At 42.0% G+C, this 14,928-nt stretch overlaps 2 protein-coding genes across 2 annotated transcripts in view; both read left to right on the top strand.

Moving 5' to 3' along the window:
* LOC141104661 (uncharacterized) overlaps positions 1-14,928 on the top strand; it is a 58,718-nt gene that overhangs the window by 21,117 nt on the left and 22,673 nt on the right. The gene's annotated exons all lie outside the window — the stretch shown is intronic.
* LOC141104604 (uncharacterized) lies at positions 1,247-11,895 on the top strand. The gene is made up of 7 exons (XM_073594237.1): positions 1,247-1,346; positions 4,355-4,466; positions 4,588-4,758; positions 4,845-4,968; positions 5,085-5,182; positions 6,248-6,389; positions 7,585-11,895. Exons 2-7 carry the CDS (start codon positions 4,383-4,385, stop codon positions 8,685-8,687), a joined length of 1,722 nt encoding a protein of 573 aa, XP_073450338.1. The 5' UTR covers positions 1,247-1,346; positions 4,355-4,382; the 3' UTR covers positions 8,688-11,895.

Genomic DNA, 14,928 nt, shown 5'->3' with positions numbered 1-14,928 from the left:
TAGTGTGGATGGTGGAGGAGATCTGTCGGAGAATGTAGTGTGGATGGTGGAGGAGAGCTGTCGGAGAATGTAGTGTGGATGGTGGAGTTGAGCTGTCGGAGAATGTAGCGTGGATGGTGGAGGAGAGCTTTCAGAGAATGTAGTGTGGATGGTGGGAGGAGAGCTGTCGGAGAATGTAGTGTGAATGGTGGGGGAGATCTGTCGGAGAATGTAGTGTGGATGGTGGAGGAGAGCTGTCGGAGAATGTAGTGTGGATGGTGGAGGAGAGCTGTCGGAGAATGTAGTGTGGATGGTGGAGGAGAGCTGTCGGAGAATGTAGTGTTAATGGTGGTGGAGATCTGTCGGAGAATGTAGTGTGGATGGTGGGGGAGAGCTGTTGGAGAATGTAGTGTGGATGGTGGTGGAGAGCTGTCAGAGAATGTAGTGTGGATGGTGGAGGAGAGCTGTCGGAGAATGTAGTGTGGATGGTGGAGGAGATCTGTCGGAGAATGTAGCGTGGATGGTGGAGGAGAGCTGTCGGAGAATATAGTGTGGATGGTGGAGTTGAGCTGTCGGAGAATGTAGTGTGGATGGTGGAGGAGAGCTGTCAGAGAATGTAGTGTGGATGGTGGAGGAGATCTGTCGGAGAATGTAGTGTGGATGGTGGAGGAGAGCTGTCGGAGAATGTAGTGTGGATGGTGGAGTTGAGCTGTCGGAGAATGTAGCGTGGATGGTGGAGGAGAGCTTTCAGAGAATGTAGTGTGGATGGTGGGAGGAGAGCTGTCGGAGAATGTAGTGTGAATGGTGGGGGAGATCTGTCGGAGAATGTAGTGTGGATGGTGAAGGAGATCTGTCGGAGAATGTATTGTGGATGGTGGAGGAGAGCTGTCGGAGAATGTAGTGTGGATGGTGGAGGAGATCTGTCGGAGAATGTAGTGTGGATGGTGGGAGGAGAGCTGTCGGAGAATGTAGTGTAGATGGTGGGGAGAGCTGTAATGCAATGTAAAAGCAATTCAAAAACATAAATATATATTGGTGCTGTATATACAATACGTTATAGTGTTGTATTTCAAAAATGAAAGTTTGATTTTTCATGTTTTTTTTAGTTGTCTGCATTTATACCAGTTATAATCTGTGTGTAATAATGTATGTATCATAATAAAATACGGCTGTACAGCCGTACAGACTGCAGTATTGATATTCTCCACAAGGAGGCTATCTGACGTAATGTAAGTAACTCACATGCACAGGAAGTGAGGTAATCAGGGACAGAAGAATTGGCATGAAATAGAAACAGGAAGTTCTGGGTGAAAGTTGAGTTGGGAGGACGTAGAGAGGAGACATTGCTGAAACTGGCAGCAGAGGAGGTAATATAGGATTATAATATGTGTACAGATGTAGACTTAATATATCCAGCTGTCCATCCAGAGCCTCTGGTTTATAGACCAGATACATCCTACAAATAGAACCATTTATCCTACTGACCATACAGAGCCTCTGGTTTATAGACTGGATACATCCTAAATATAGAGCAATTTATCTGAATTTTAATCCAGAGCCTCTGGTTTTTAGACCAGATACATCCTAAATATAGAACCATTTATCCAACTGTCCATCCAGAGCCTCTGGTTTATAGACCAGATACATCCTAAATATAGAACCATTTATCCAACTGTCCATCCAGAGCCTCTGGTTTATAGACCGGATACATCCTAAATATGGAACCATTTATCCAACTGTCCATCCAGAGCCTCTGGTTTATAGACCGGATACATCCCAGGTATATGGTTAGGGGAGAGCTTATTCTTTAACTCCAAAACCTGTTAGATGAAAAACTGGCCGATGAATACCACCACAGAAGATGTTGGATTGGAATGCTGCGATGGGGAGGGCTCCCCTTTCAGCCTCAGTTCCCCCCTCCTGGCTCTGTCTATTTACTCCTGCTGGTGCTGAAGAAGGCAAAGACAAAAGTGCCTCCCTATGAGTAGAAGCAGCAGAGATTACTTGTGTGACTTGAACAGGGTGGGAGGTAGAAGGGAAAGATGAAACTATAGTGACGGGAGATGGACCAAGTTGAGCCATCTGCTCTGTCCTTCGGGCAAAACAGGCCCCGTCACTGTGCTGGAAGATATGACTACTCATTCACATGGTGCCCAGGTTGTTAAAACATTTTTGCCTCGTTGCCAGTGCTGAGCACAGATATTGCAGAAGTCGAGGTATTAGAGAACACCCAGAAACCAGGATCCTGTGACCAGACTTAGTGGCAGGCTTCAGCTTTTCCTGAGTACCTCTGTTGTCAGATAATGGTGGCCTGATGTGGCTGCTAACTGAGGCCTGCTGCACTGGACTCTGTTGTTTTTGGGTACACTACTCACTCTCCTGAGATTTTGCTGCTGTGCAACTTCCTTCTCATCCGCTGAACTAGTTCACAGGAGGTCAACTTTTTTCATGAAAAGGTGAACTTGAATTCAAGCTTACAATAAGCACCGGCCTGACTGCAGAAACTGACCACCCTGCTCTTCACCCTTGGCTGGTCCTCCTCCTCTTCCTGCTAAGAGGAAAGTAAGGCTTGGGCATCAGTGCATGATATGCACTTGTCCTCTACCGTTGGTTGTTTTGTGTGCTCAATCAACAGCCCCATCATGGAAGGTTGAAACAAAATGTGCAGACTGTTCGTTATCCACTGCTTTAGAGTATATGGGGGAATTTGGTAGGGAGGCAGTGGAGGAAACCTGTTCATCACTCACCAAAAATTGGCTGCTGTTTGCTTAGCAGAAACATGTGAAAGAGCTGATTTGAAGTGACCCATGCTAGGTCATCCACTCTACTAGGGTTATAACTAGGGTTGTCCCGATACCGATACTAGTATCGGTATCGGCACCGATACCAAGCATTTGCCCAAGTACTTGTACTCGGGCAAATGCTCCCGATGCTTCCGCCGATACCTTGACTGTCAGCGGTGATGGACGTGTGGGGGAGTTACAAGCTTCTCCCCCCGCGGCTTTCAGCTGCTTAGTGTTATACAGCGGTGATCGGTGCTTGTAATTCCCCCACACGCGATCACCGCTGACTGTCACCTCCTCCTCCTTAGTCCTCCTCCGTTCCTCTGTCCCCCTCCGCTGTCCTGCTCCATTGCTGTGTCCCCCTCCGTTCCTCTGTCCCCCCCCCCCGCTGTCCTCCTTCTTTGCTCTGTCCCCCTCCGCTGTCCTCCTCCGTTCCTCTGTCCCCCCCCGCTGTCCTCCTTCTTTGCTCTGTCCCCCTCCGCTGTCCCCATGCGTTCCTCTGTCCCCCTCCGCTGTGCCCATCCGTTCCGGCTTTCCGTTGTCCCCCTCTCTCTTCGTCTGTCCCCTCCGTTCTGCTGTCTCTCTCCGCTGTGTGTATGGAGAGAGTCAGCTGACTCTTTCCATTCACATAACTGAAACATTGTAACCTCCTGTGATTACAATGTGTCAGTTTATGAATGGAGAGAAGCCGTTGTCTTCTCTCCATTCATTCTCAGTGCAGCTGACGCTGCAGAGAAAGGGACTGGGGAATCTCTATCCTCAGTCTATTTCTCTGTCTCAAGGGGGAGATATCAGAGGTCTGTTAAGACCCCTGATATCTCACCAAAGCCCCCCAACAGGGCTGATTAAAAAAAAAAAAAAAAACACACACATAGTGCAATAAAGAATAAAAAAAAAAATGTAAAAAATAATAAATGTAAATGAAAAAAACCAAAACAAAAACACACACACAGACACCGTTCACTATACCCCCACCCCCACCCCAACCCCCCCCCCCCCTCAAAAAAAAAAAAAAAAACCTGTCACGTGACATTAAAAAAAAGTATCGGTAATCGGTATCGGTGAGTACTTGAAAAAAAGTATCGGTACTTGTACTCGGTCCTAAAAAAGTGGTATCGGGACAACCCTAGTTATAACTCTCACCTCCTACTGTAATAAAAACAGCAGAAACAGGACAACACTAATGACACCTCCCCCTCCTATCTTCTCCCTAACATGGGGGGGGTGTTCTGTTGTCCTCGCAGATAGATGGATACAATATAAATGATAAGAGTTCAGCATAGGCAGAGCACGTAGGAAGTTTTTTGTTGACAAGTTTTATGTCAGAATCAACTGGTAATAATATCAAACGGATATAACAAATTGCGTTCAGTGATAATTAACGGAACAAAAGTGAGCATATAAGAAAGGTTGATTCTTAGGGTATAGATTCCCTTTAAAGAGAATCTCTAGTTTATTGTCAGCGAGATTAACGAGACCACCGATATGGAATAAGAAGCAGTCTGAGGTATCTTAACTATGGAGGAACTCTGTGCAGACATTATTCTTCCCAGTACAGTCCAGATAATTCTCAGTTTATTATCCGTCTACAGAGAGGAGAGCCCTGTATAGGTCACATCAATGAGGATGGATGAAGACCAAAGTCACATGACTGAGAGGATATTAAACCTCACCCTGGAGATCATCTACCTGCTGACTGGAGAGGTGAGGAGGATTCTGGGAGGTCACATGGCATCACTCTTATCTTTCAAATGGCCTGACCAGAGATGTGAGGAGGATTCTGAGAAGTCTGTTTTGACAAATGTTACTTTCTCTCATTATACAGGATTATAAAGTAGTGAAGAAAATATCTGGTGATCCATTAACATCTAGCAGCCATCTTCAGAGGACATCGCCCATCACAGTGCCTCCACCTCACTGTCGGACAACAGAGGTAACCAGTGCCAAGAAGATTCTGGAAGTCACCAAGAAGATTGTTGATCTGCTGACAGGAGAGGTGAGCGGTGGTGGCAATTCTGGGACATTATCCAGTAACAGACAAGGGATGTGTCTGGATGGTGACTGTATCATTGTGTGTGTCAGGTTCCTATAAGGTGTCAGGATGTCACTGTCTATTTCTCCATGGAGGAGTGGGAGTATATAGAAGGACACAAGGATCTCTACAAGGACATCGTAATGGAGAATCAGCCGCCCCTCACATCACCGGGTAAGAGGAGACTTTACTGTAAAGGGGAAAGCAGTACGGAGGGTCCACCTAAATCCCCCATCATCTGATAAACACATAGAAACAATGTATTCAGTCAGTGTGTGTGTTTCCTACAGATGGATCCAGTAATGGGAACCCACCAGAGAGATGTTCCCCTTCTCTGTATTCCCGGGATTCCACACAGGAAGGTCACACCATCCCTCACCATGATCAGGTAGGTAAACTTAAACATCAACTTTAACTGCTTAATTACCAGCCGCCGCAGTTATACTGCGGCAGATTAGCTCCCCTGCGCAAATTGCCGTCGTACAAAGGTTTGCGCAGGCACAGTTGCAAGCATGCGCGCGCCGCCGGTGGCGCTCTCATGCGTGCTGCGTGGGTCGGGCGGACTCGATGTCCGCTGGGGGCCCGCGATCGCCTAGTACAGAGGCAGAATGAGGATCTGCCTTTGTAAACAAGACGGGTCCCCATTCTGACAAGGGTCATGTCAGAGATCTACTGTTTCCAGTGATCAGGAACAGTGATCTCTGTCATTTCCCAGGCAGCCCTCCCCCACATTGTTAGAACACACCTAGGGAACACGCTTAACCCCTTGATCGCCCCCTAGCGTTAACCCCTTCCCTGCCAGTGTCATTTTTACATTGATCAGTGCATTTTTATAGCACTGATCAATGTAATAATGTCACTGGTCCTCAAAAAGCGCCATTTAGGGTCAGATTTGACCGCCGCAATGTCGCAATCCCACTAAAAAGCGCAGATCGTCACCATTACCAGTAAAAACAATTTAAAAAAATTAAAGTCCCTAAATCTATCCCAAAGTTTGTAGACGCGATAACTTTTGTGCAAACCAATCAATATACGCCTATTTTACCAAAAATATGTAGAAGAATATATATTGGCCTAAACTGATGAATACATTTTTTTTTTTTTTTTTGTTATGTTTTATAGCAAAAAGTAAAAAAAGATTTTTCAAAATCGTCGCTCTTTGTTTCTAGCTCAAAAAAAATGCAGAGGTGATCAAATACCACCAAAAGAAAGCTCTATTTGTGGAAAAAAAAAAGACGTAAATTTTGTTTGGGTACAGCGTCGCGCGACCGCGCAATTGTCAGTTAAAGCGACGCAGTGCTGTATCGCAAAAAATGGCCTGGTCATTAAGGGGGTAAATCCTGATGGTCCTTAAGTGGTTAAACATGTATTCCAAGCAAGGAGATGACATTCTTGTATGTAATTTATGGTTCTTTTTTTTTTTTTTTATGTTTTCTTAATCTTTGGAGTTTAGGCTGTAGAACTAAAAGACATCAAGGTTGAGGTAAAAGAGGAAGAAGAAGAGATTTTGGTGAGTGGAGATCTGCCGTCCATGGAGGAGTTGGAGACGATTATGGAAAATAAACAGGAGGAATCTTCTCTACATATGGACACAAGTAAGTCATTTCCTGAAGTAATATGCTAAGTCATTTAAAATCTTTCCCATCAATCACTATTCTACATTTTTACAGCTTTTCCACAAAGAATCCTTTCTGTATACAGAGGTTCATTTGTTTTGCTCCAAAAACACACAGTTTGTACTGTCCTTGTTTAAGACAGAAAACCTCATATTCCTTCATTTAAGGAAAAGATTAAGAAGATTTAACTATTAACAATAAGTACATCATCTATGTATTTACCCTTCAACTCAACATTCCCAACACATGTGGTAGAGGTGGTGTAGACCACATGGTATACAAATTTCCAGCCCTCTCCTGTATAATGTAATCTTTGTATTTACTACACTATCCAATGTTACAAAAATAAACAAGGAGATATTGTACACCATATGAAAGGTGAATCTCCATTATTCAATATAATGTCATGTTCCCAATGAATGAGGTAGAGGAAGGCCCATTTAATCTTTGCTGTTAGCATATTACCCAATGTTTCTAGCAAATGAGGTGAAGATACTGTATACCATATGAAAGGTTCATCTCTATTCCTCACTATAATGTCATGTTCCCAACAAATGAGGAGGAGATACTGTACACCATATGAAAGGTTCATCTCTATTCCTCAATATAATGTCATGTTCCCAACAAATGAGGGGGAGATACTGTACACCATATGAAAGGTCCATCTCCATTCCTCAATATAACGTCATGTTCCTAATAAATAAGGTGGAGATACTGTACACCATATGAAAGGTCCATCTCCATTCCTATATATAATGCCAAGTTCCCAACAAATGAGGAGGAGATACTGTACACCATATGAAAGGTTCATCTCTATTCCTCAATATAATGTCATGTTCCCAACAAATGAGGAGGAGATACTGTACACAATATGAAAGGTCCATCTCCATTCCTCAATATAACGTCATGTTTCCAACAAATGAGGTGGAGATACTGTACACCATATGAAAGGTCCATCTCCATTCCTCAATATAATGTCATGTTCTCAACAATTAAGGAGAAGATACTTTACACCATATGAAAGGTCCATCTCCATTGTTATATTGAAAGATTGAGATTCCTAAATACAGGACTTAAAGAATTCTTATAACATTTGGTTTAAACATTGCTTTCCAAGAGATGGACACTGGATATGGAATAAGAACCTCAGACGGAGATCTTTTTTTATTTCCAGATTATGCACAAGCTAACGGAACAGCTCAAAATTCACAACAAACAAATTCCTTTGATGAAAACATACATCACAGACCATACTGTTTGGCAAGATCGATGGATCCTTTGAACCCTGAAGAATCCTCTATTCATTCAAAAAATATCACTTCAGATATTCACCTAAAATCTCACAATGTGGATAGATCAACTGACCCATCTAGTCCCAAGAAGTCTTCTTTAAACCATGAAGGAGATCATATAGTAGACAATTCATTGTCATGTTTAGAGAGTGGGAACTCCTTCACTGAAAACAAAGTACTTTTTAGACACCAGAGAACTCACATTCCTGAACACTCATCTTCCTTTTCTGAGTTCGAGAAATGTTTCACTAATGAAGGACAACCTCTTACACACCAGAGAAGTAACACATGTGAGCATCCTTTTTCCTGTTCTGAGTGTGGAAAATGTTTCACTCAGAAAGGATGCCTTCTTATACACCAGAGAATTCACACAGGTGAGCGTCCTTTTTGCTGTTCAGAGTGCGGGAAATGTTTCATCGAGAAAGGAAAACTTCTAACACACCAGAGAACTCACACAGGTGAGCGTCCGTTTTCCTGTTCAGAGTGCGGAAAAAGCTTTGCTCAAAAAGGAACCCTCATTAGACACCAGAGAATGCACACAGGTGAGCGCCCTTTTTCCTGTTCAGAGTGCGGGAAATGTTTCCCCGAGAAAGGAAAACTTCTCAGACATCAGAGAGTTCACACTGGTGCACGTTCTTTTTCCTGTTCAGAGTGCGGGAAATGTTTCACAAAGAAAGGAAAATTTCTCAGACACAAGGAAACTCACACAGGTGAGCATTCTTTTTCCTGTTTAGAGTGCGGAAAATGTTTCACTGAGAAAGCAAACCTTCTTGTACACTATCAAAGTCACAAAGGCAAGCGCCCGCACTCATGTTCGGAGTGTGGAAAAATTTTCAACCGCAAAGGGAACCTTCTTAGACACCAGAGAATTCACAGCCGTGAGAGTCCTTTTGCATGTTCTAAGTGCGGGAAGTGTTTCGTTGTGAGAGAAAAACTACTTAAACATCAGAGAATTCACCATAGTGAGCATCCTTTTTCCTCTTAAGAGTGCAAGGAATGTTTCACTGTGAAACCACCAGAAAGGTTACAAAGGCAAGCGCCCCTTTTAATGTTCAGTGTGTGGGAAATGTTTTACCCAGAAAGAAGACCCTTTTACACAGCAGAGAATTTACATGGGCAAACATCCATTTTTCTGTTCAGGGTGCTGGAAATAATTCATCCACAAAACCATCCTACTTAAACCTAGAATGATAAATAAGAGAATAAGCAATAGAGTACATTATATTGAGTCAGTTTTAAACTATTTTTCGCTGAATAGTATTCTACACTTCTGCAGCTCTTCCAGCAAAGAATCCTTTCTGTAGTCAGAAGTTAAACCTTTTTTCCCTCCCACAACATACAGTCTGTCATGCCTTTGTTCGGGAACTTCACATCATTCAGTAAGGAAAAGATCAAGAAATCTTAACTGTTTACAATAAGAACATCGTCAATGTACCTATCCTACATCCCCACGTTCCCAACAAATGTGGTGCAGGTACTGTAGATGATATGGTGTACAAACCTCCAGTCAACATTTACTGCACTGAACAATGTTACAAACAAACTAGGTGGAGATACTTTACACCATAAGATAAGAAAGGTCCATCTCCGTTCCTCAAAATAACGTCATGTTCCCAACAAATGAGGTGGAGATACTACACAGTATGAAAGGTCCATCTCCATTCCTCAATATAACGTCATGTTCCAACAAATGGGGTGGAGATATCGTACACCATTTGAAAGGTCCATCTCTGTTCCTCAATATAATGGCATGTTCCCAACAAATGAGGAGGAGATACTGTACACCATATGAAAGGTCCATCTCCATTCCTCAATATAATGTAATGTTCCCAGCACATGAAGAGGGGATATTGTACACCATATGAAAGGTCCATCTCTGTTCCTTAATATAACGCCATGTTCCCAACACATGAGGAGGAGATACTGTACACCATATGAAAGTTCCACCTCCATTCCTCAATATAATGTCATGTTCCCAACAAATGAGGAGGAGATACTGTACACCATATGAAAGGTCCATCTCCATTCCTCAATATGATGTCATGTTCCCAACAAATGAGGAGGAGATACTGTACACCATATGAAAGGTCCATCTCCATTCTTTAGTATAACGTCATGTTCCCAACAAATGAAGAAGAGATAATGTACACCATATAAAAGGTCCATCTCCATTCCTCAATATAATGTCATGTTCCCAACAAATGAGGAGGAGATACTGTACACCATATGAAAGTTCCACCTCCATTCCTCAATATAATGTCATGTTCCCAACAAATGAGGAGGAGATACTGTACACTAGATTTATATCCTTTATCTGGTTTGTATTTATTTTTTGGTATGATTGCACCCAATTCTATGCCAGAACTCTGAGAAACTGGTGAGTGCTGTACAAACATGTATCATTTCTGAATGGAAGACTTGAAGCATACTTATAACTTTTATTAAAATATTGTTTTCCTACATATGGTCTCTTTGTAATAATACCTCAGAGGGAGAGTTTGTTTTATTTCCAGATTGTAATAGATTGCAAGATCATTGGACAGTACACTATTTCCCAAGAATAAAATCCTTCATTTAAAATATACATACTATGATGGTGTAAACAGATCCATCAAATCTCAAGGAAACTTCTTCACACCATGGCGGAGTTCACATAACATTGTTATGTTCAGGTTGTGCTAAATATTTCCCCAAAAACTTGCAAAAGAGAGCGTCCCTATTTATATTTGAAGTGTGGGAAATGATTCCGTGAGGTTCCTAGACACCATAAAAGACCTTTCTTATGTTCAGCATGAAGGAAATTTTTCTGCAAGAAAGCAAAACTTCTTACACACCAGAAATGCCACCCGAAAAAGTCACCAGAAAAATCACAAAGACGAGCGCCCTGTCTCATGTAGGGAAAACTTTCCTTCAGAAAGAGGACCTCAGACATCATCACTAGGGTGAGCATTCCTATTCATGCTTAGAGTGAGGGAAATCATAAAACACACCTTCATATTCCCCAGAGAATTCATGTAGGTGAGCATCCTTTTTTTCCTGTGCACAGTGCGGGGAATGTTTCTACGAGAAAGAAAAACTTCTTAACCACCAGAGAATTCACACAGGCGAGTGTCCCCATTCATGTTCAGAGTGCAGGAAAGGTTTCACTCATAAAGTAGACCTTTTAATACACCATATAATTAACCTGAGTGATCTTCCTTATTCCTGTTCCTATTCCTCAGAAAGGACAACTTATTAGACACTGGAACAGTCCCATCATTGAGCACCTTTTCTCATGTTTAGAGCGTGGGATAGGTTTCATTCAGAAAGACGACCTTCTTTCTACATAGTTATACATAGTTATACATAGTTAGTCAGGTTGAAAAAAGACACAAGTCCATCCAGTCCAACCATAAAAAAAAAAAAAAACGTACAATCCAATATACCCAATACTATACCCACAGTTGATCCAGAGGAAGGCAAAAAACCCCAGCAGAGCATGCTCCAATTTGCTACAGCAGGGGAAAAAATTCCTTCCTGATCCCAGAGAGGCAATCGGATTTTCCCTGGATCAACTTTACCTATAAATGTCAGTACCCAGTTATATTATGTACATTTAGGAAAGTATCCAGGCCTTTCTTAAAGCAATCTACTGAGCTGGCCAGAACCACCTCTGGAGGGAGTCTATTCCACATTTTCACAGCTCTTACTGTGAAGAAACCTTTCCGTATTTGAAGATGAAATCTCTTTTCCTCCAGTCGTAAAGAGTGCCCCCTTGTCCTCTGTGTTGACCGTAAAGTGAATAACTCAACACCAAGTTCACTATATGGACCCCTTATATATTTAAACATGTTGATCATATCCCCCCTTATTCTCCTCTTCTCAAGAGTGAACAAATTCAGTTCCTCTAATCTTTCCTCATAGCTGAGCTCCCCCATGCCTCTTATCAGTTTGGTTGCCCTTCTCTGCACTTTCTCCAGTTCCCCGATATCCTTTTTGAGAACTGGTGTCCAAAACTGAACTGCATATTCCAGATGAGGTCTTACTAATGATTTGAACAGGGGCAAAATGATATCTCTCTCTCTGGAGTCCATACCTCTCTTAATACAAGAAAGAACTTTGCTCGCTTTGGAAACCGCAGCTTGGCATTGCATGCTATTATTGAGCTTATGATCTACCAAAACCCCCAGATCCTTCTCCACTACAGATTCCCCCAGTTGTACTCCCCCTAGCATGTATGATGCATGCATATTCTTAGCCCCCAAGTGCAGAACTTTACATTTATCAACATTAAACCTCATCTGCCACATAGTCGCCCAATTAGACAGTGCATTGAGGTCGGCTTGTAAATCGGAGACATCCTGTAAGGACGTTATTCCACTGCATAGCTTGGTGTCATCTGCAAAGACAGAAATGTTACTTTTGATCCCAGACCCAATATCATTTATAAAGATATTAAAGAGTAAGGGTCCCAGCACTGAACCTTGGGGTACACCACTGATAACCTTAGACCAGTCAGAGTAAGAATCATTAACCACTACTCTCTGAATTCTGTCTTTTAGCCAGTTTTCTATCCATTTACAAACTGATATTTCCAAGCCTGTAGACTTTAACTTACACATGAGCCGTGTGTGCGGAACTGTATCAAACGCTTTTGCAAAATCCAAATAAACCACGTCCACAGCCACCCCTCTGTCCAAGGTTTTACTTACCTCTTCATAAAAAGAAATCAGGTTTGTCTGACAACTTCTGTCTTTCATGAACCCATGCTGTCTGTTGCTTAAAATGTTTTTTTCCAGCAAGAACTCGTCTATGTGGTCTTTTATTAAACGCTCCAGTATCTTCCCGACTATAGAAGTTAAACTAACAGGTCTATAGTTACTTGGTAAAGACTTTGATCCCTTTTTAAATATAGGCACCACGTTCGCCCTGCGCCAATCCAGCGGTACTATTCCCGTCATTAATGAGTCCCTAAAAATTAGATACAATGGCTTTGAAATTACAGAGCTCAATTCTTTTAGGATCTGTGGGTGGATGCCATCAGGTCCAGGTGCTTTATCCACCTTTATTCTGTCTAAATATTTCTGGACCATATCCCTTTTGAGCCATTGTGGATCATTGGGGGCTGTGTCAATACCACCCCCATTATGCACATGAACTTCCCCATGCTCTTTTGTATACACAGAGCTGAAGAAAGTATTTAATAAATTAGCCTTCTCCTTGTCCCCAGTCACCCACTCTAGATTATTTTGTAAAGGGCCTACATGCTCAGACCTGACCTTTTTACTATTAATATATTTGAAGAATTTTTTGGGGTTTGTCCTACTATTTTTTGCGATCTGTCGTTCGTTTTGAATTTTTGCACCCTTGATTTCCTTTTTACATATTCTGTTAAATTCTTTGTAGCATTTAAATGACACTAGTGTTCCTTCATTTTTATATTTTTTAAAAGCTCTTTTCTTATTGTTTATAGCTTTTCTAACTTTGACCGTGAGCCACATAGGTTTTCTTTTTAGCCTTTTAAACTTATTGCCCATGGGAATATACTTTGCAGTGAGGTCCCAAACAGTCTTTTTGAAGAATTCCCATTTCTGTTCTGTGTTTATCGCTGCCAATATTCCCTCCCAGTCTAAGTCCTCGAGAGCAGCCCTCATCCTTGGAAAATTTGCTCTCTTGAAGTTAAGTGTTTTTATCTTTCCCTTATGTATTTCTTGTTTACAGCTAACATCAAATGAAATCATGTTATGGTCACTGCTACCCAGGTGTTCCTTTATCTGCACATTAGTAATAAGCTCTGCATGGTTTGAGATTACCAGGTCCAACAGAGCTTCATTCCTAGTTGGGGCCTCAATAAACTGGACCATAAAATTGTCCTGTACTAGGTTTATAAATTTTTGCCCTTTAACTGTCCCAGCAGTGCCATTACTCCAGTCAATTTCTGGGTAGTTAAAATCTCCCATTATTATCACTGTCCCAGCCCTTGCAGCCCTTTCCATCTGTGCAAGGAGCTGAGTCTCCACCTCCTCGTTAACATTGGGTGGTCAATAACAAACTCCAATGATTAACTTTGAACTACGCCCATCTATATGCAGTTCCACCCATAATTCTGAGGGGGTAGAGAGGGCCAAGTTGTGTACAATACGCATAACAGTACAATAGGAGGACGTTAAAATTAGTGGTTTTAGGGGCATTAAACTGTATCAATATAGTCCTTAAAGTGATTGTAAAGGATCATTTTTTATTTTTTTTAAATAACAAACATATCATACTTACCTCCTCTGTGCAGCTCATTTTGCACAGTGTGGCCCCAAACATCCTCTTCTGGGGTCCCCCGGCGGCTCCTCCCCGCATCAGATAACCACATAGGAGAAGCGCTCCTAGGGGGGTTCTTGCGGGCGTGCTCCCGCGTCCAGCATTTGCATCCATAGACACAAATGCTGGACTCGGCCCCGTAATGGCAATACATGAGGCAACACAACAATTGTAAAAATACAACCATTGTCCTAAACATGGGCAATAAATAATCAATGGTATTGCTACATAAAAGGAAAATACAATAGCTAAAGCCCACTCTATTTTATACATATATATATTGACATGGGAATTTATAGATAGGCAACTCCTATCTTCATATTAATTAGTGGTTCCAAATTATTCATAACTACTGCAGTAGGGAACAGACACAAAAGATACACTCCGCATCTTTCCAAATAACTGTTCTGCTTTATTATGACACAATTAAAGGTTTTTATACACGTGATTACGTGTCAATAATTACAGGTATTAATCCCTTTTAATGGATGAATCTAATAAAATTGTATATGTTTTACTGAGACATTGTGGTGCTGGATTTTTTCTCTTATAATGGCAATAAAAATATACTAAGCCATAGCATTCATACAGGATATGGGTGACAAGTGAAAGTTTCACCCAGATTGCCGATTTATTGGATATGGGCCTCTTTACGATGACTATTAGTTGAGAAGGGCCTCCTCACATGGGCGGTCAATTAAAAAAGGTACTCTTTCATAGGTAGCCAGCAGGAAGAATGGCTTCTACATTCAAGGTAAGTGGGGAAAATGATCACCAAAAGATTATTAGATTAATGCTGTAGAACAGGCTGTCGGAGAATGTAGTGTGGATGGTGGAGGAGATCTGTCGGAGAATGTAGTGTGGATGGTGGGGGGAGAACTGTCGGAGAATGTAGTGTGGATGGTGGGGGAGATCTGTCGGAGAATGTAGTGTGG

Source organism: Aquarana catesbeiana, linkage group LG08 (genome assembly GCF_042186555.1).
Source record: "Aquarana catesbeiana isolate 2022-GZ linkage group LG08, ASM4218655v1, whole genome shotgun sequence".
NCBI lineage: Eukaryota > Metazoa > Chordata > Amphibia > Anura > Ranidae > Aquarana > Aquarana catesbeiana.
The sequence above is the reverse complement of the archived record's forward strand: the minus strand, read 5'-3'. Positions and strand labels throughout refer to the sequence as shown.

What these genes read in the sequence shown, in the direction of transcription:
- LOC141104604 (XM_073594237.1), top strand. Translation starts at nt 4,383, where the DNA reads ATGAGGATGGATGAAGACCAAAGTCACATGACTGAGAGGATATTAAAC. An exon ending in TCTACCTGCTGACTGGAGAG is followed by an intron (nt 4,467 to 4,587) that starts GTGAGGAGGATT and finishes CTCATTATACAG; the next exon opens with GATTATAAAGTAGTGAAGAA. An exon ending in GCCGCCCCTCACATCACCGG is followed by an intron (nt 4,969 to 5,084) that starts GTAAGAGGAGAC and finishes TGTTTCCTACAG; the next exon opens with ATGGATCCAGTAATGGGAAC.